At 26.6% G+C, this 2500-nt stretch overlaps 1 protein-coding gene across 2 annotated transcripts in view; it reads right to left on the reverse strand.

Annotated features, from left to right (window-relative positions):
• Window positions 1–2500, reverse strand: part of LOC113824654 (uncharacterized) — a 37762-nt gene that overhangs the window by 27786 nt on the left and 7476 nt on the right. For both annotated transcript variants that reach the window (XM_070125496.1, XM_070125495.1), the window contains exons 4-5: window positions 1432–1599; window positions 1079–1228 (exon numbers count right to left, since the gene is read on the reverse strand). In XM_070125496.1, the coding sequence (XP_069981597.1) occupies window positions 1079–1228; window positions 1432–1599 (318 nt within the window). The remainder of the gene's footprint in view (window positions 1–1078; window positions 1229–1431; window positions 1600–2500) is intronic.

Raw genomic sequence — 2500 nt, forward strand, 5'->3', positions numbered from 1 at the left:
TATATATATATATATATATATATATATATATATATATATATATATAAAGAGAGAGAGAGAGAGAGAGAGAGAGAAAGATATACAAATAGATACACAGACATCGATACAGATATAGATATATATGCATATATACATACACAAATACATGGGAATTTATGTGTGTGTAGATGTGTGTCTGTATATGTATATATATATATATATATATATATATATATATATATATATATATACATAATCACACACAAAGCGTATGTGTGTGTGAACGTATGTATGTGTGTATGTATGCGTGTGTGTGGATATATATATATATATATATATATATATATATATATATATATATATGTACACATGTGTATGTATGTATTTATATATATGTATACATGAATATATATACATATATATACGTATTTATATATATAAATACATATACATACATATATACATATATGTATATATGTATACATACATGAATATATATATATATATACATATTTATATATATGCATATTTATATGTACATATATATATACATATTTATATATATGCACATTTATATGTATATATATACATATTTTTATATATGCACATTTATATGTACATATATATGTATATATATATATATATATATATATATAAATTCATATATAAGTATATACATGTATGTATATATATAAATTCATATATAAGTATATACATGTATGTATATATATAAATTCAAATATAAGTATATATATGTATATATATATATAAATTCATATATAAGTATATACATATGTATATATATACCTATATATAAGTATATATAGGTATATATATACATATATCCATCTATATATATGTGTGTGTGCGCGGTTGTGTGTGTGTGTGTGTTTGTGTGTACATAAATAGATGAGTATCTATCAATATATATATATATATATATATACATATATATATATATATATCGCAATCATATACCCATAAACACACTCACACACACACATAAATGTATGTGTGCGTCTGTGTATATGTATATACATAGATACGATGTGTGGTTGAGGGCTCTCAGTTCTATCTGCGTAAATGAGAAGATACCCACCGTCGGTGCAGCACACGCAGTTTCCGTCACACCCTTCTCTCCCTATATCTTCCTTGCACCGAGTCTTCGACAAGCATCTTCCTTTCTTGCTTTTGCAGCTTGGCGGGGTATCTGAGCAGCTCCTATTTTTAGTTTTCTTGGTTGGATTATCTAAAAGACGGGACAAGAATATTCAGCATGTACAAGCCGTTCCGTTTAGCACAAGCTGTTCCTTTCACCCACCCACCCAAAAAAGTCGCTTGTTGCCGGGCACACAATGCGCGCCATCCTGCTGTGTAATGGAAACCGATTGAAGTATCCCGTGTGAATTAAGCCAAACGTACGCATTCTCAACACTTCCAAACCGAACTCACCTTTGACTTTCACGCAACACATGCATTTTTCTCCTTGGCATTTTCCTTTCAGAACCGACTCGTCTTGACTGCAGCTCTGTTGACACTTGCCACCTGCCTTCGAGCACTTATCGTTGCGGTCTTTGCACTTGGCAGACGCGCTTTTCTTGCGATTCATTTTCTTCTTTGCTGTCAAAATAATAACAACTTTTACCTTTTCGTCAAAAAAAAGATTATATAGATTTATTTCCAATACAAAGTTAATTTTCCTTAAAATAGATTTCATCCAAATAAAAAATTATATATACATACATGTATACATAGATACATGTACATATATAGACAGACAATTATGTATAACATTAACCTTCAGTCTAACCAGGGGTTTTCATACTTCCCTGTAAAAAATAATGACGTCTTAATCATTATATATATATATATATATATATATATATATATATATATATATATATATATATATATATAAGTATGTATGTATATATATAATGTACATATACATATAAGTTTATATACATATACACATAAATATGAATATATATATATGTATGTATATTTATGTATATATACTTTTGTTTTTTTCCACTTACTTTGGTTATATCAATCGAAATCTTATGTTAGTACTAAACTCACAAGTATATATAAAGTACACACACACATATATATGTGTGTGCGTGCGTGTGTGTGTGTGTTTGTATGTGTATACATATGTATATATATTTATATATATGTATATATATATTTGTCCGTGCAATATATATATATATATATATATATATATATATATATATATATAGAGAGAGAGAGAGAGAGAGAGAGAGAGAGAGAGAGCGAGAAAGATATACATATAGATACACAGATATCGATACAGATATAGATATATATGCATATATACATACACACATACATGGGAATGTATGTGTGTGTGTGTAGATGTGTGTCTATATATATATATATATATATATATATATATATATATATATATATATATATATATATATTTATATATATATATATATACATAATCAAACACAAAGCGTATGTGTGTGTGAACGTATGTATGTGTTTGTAT

This window comes from Penaeus vannamei, chromosome 9 (assembly GCF_042767895.1).
Source record: "Penaeus vannamei isolate JL-2024 chromosome 9, ASM4276789v1, whole genome shotgun sequence".
NCBI classification, from domain to species: domain Eukaryota; kingdom Metazoa; phylum Arthropoda; class Malacostraca; order Decapoda; family Penaeidae; genus Penaeus; species Penaeus vannamei.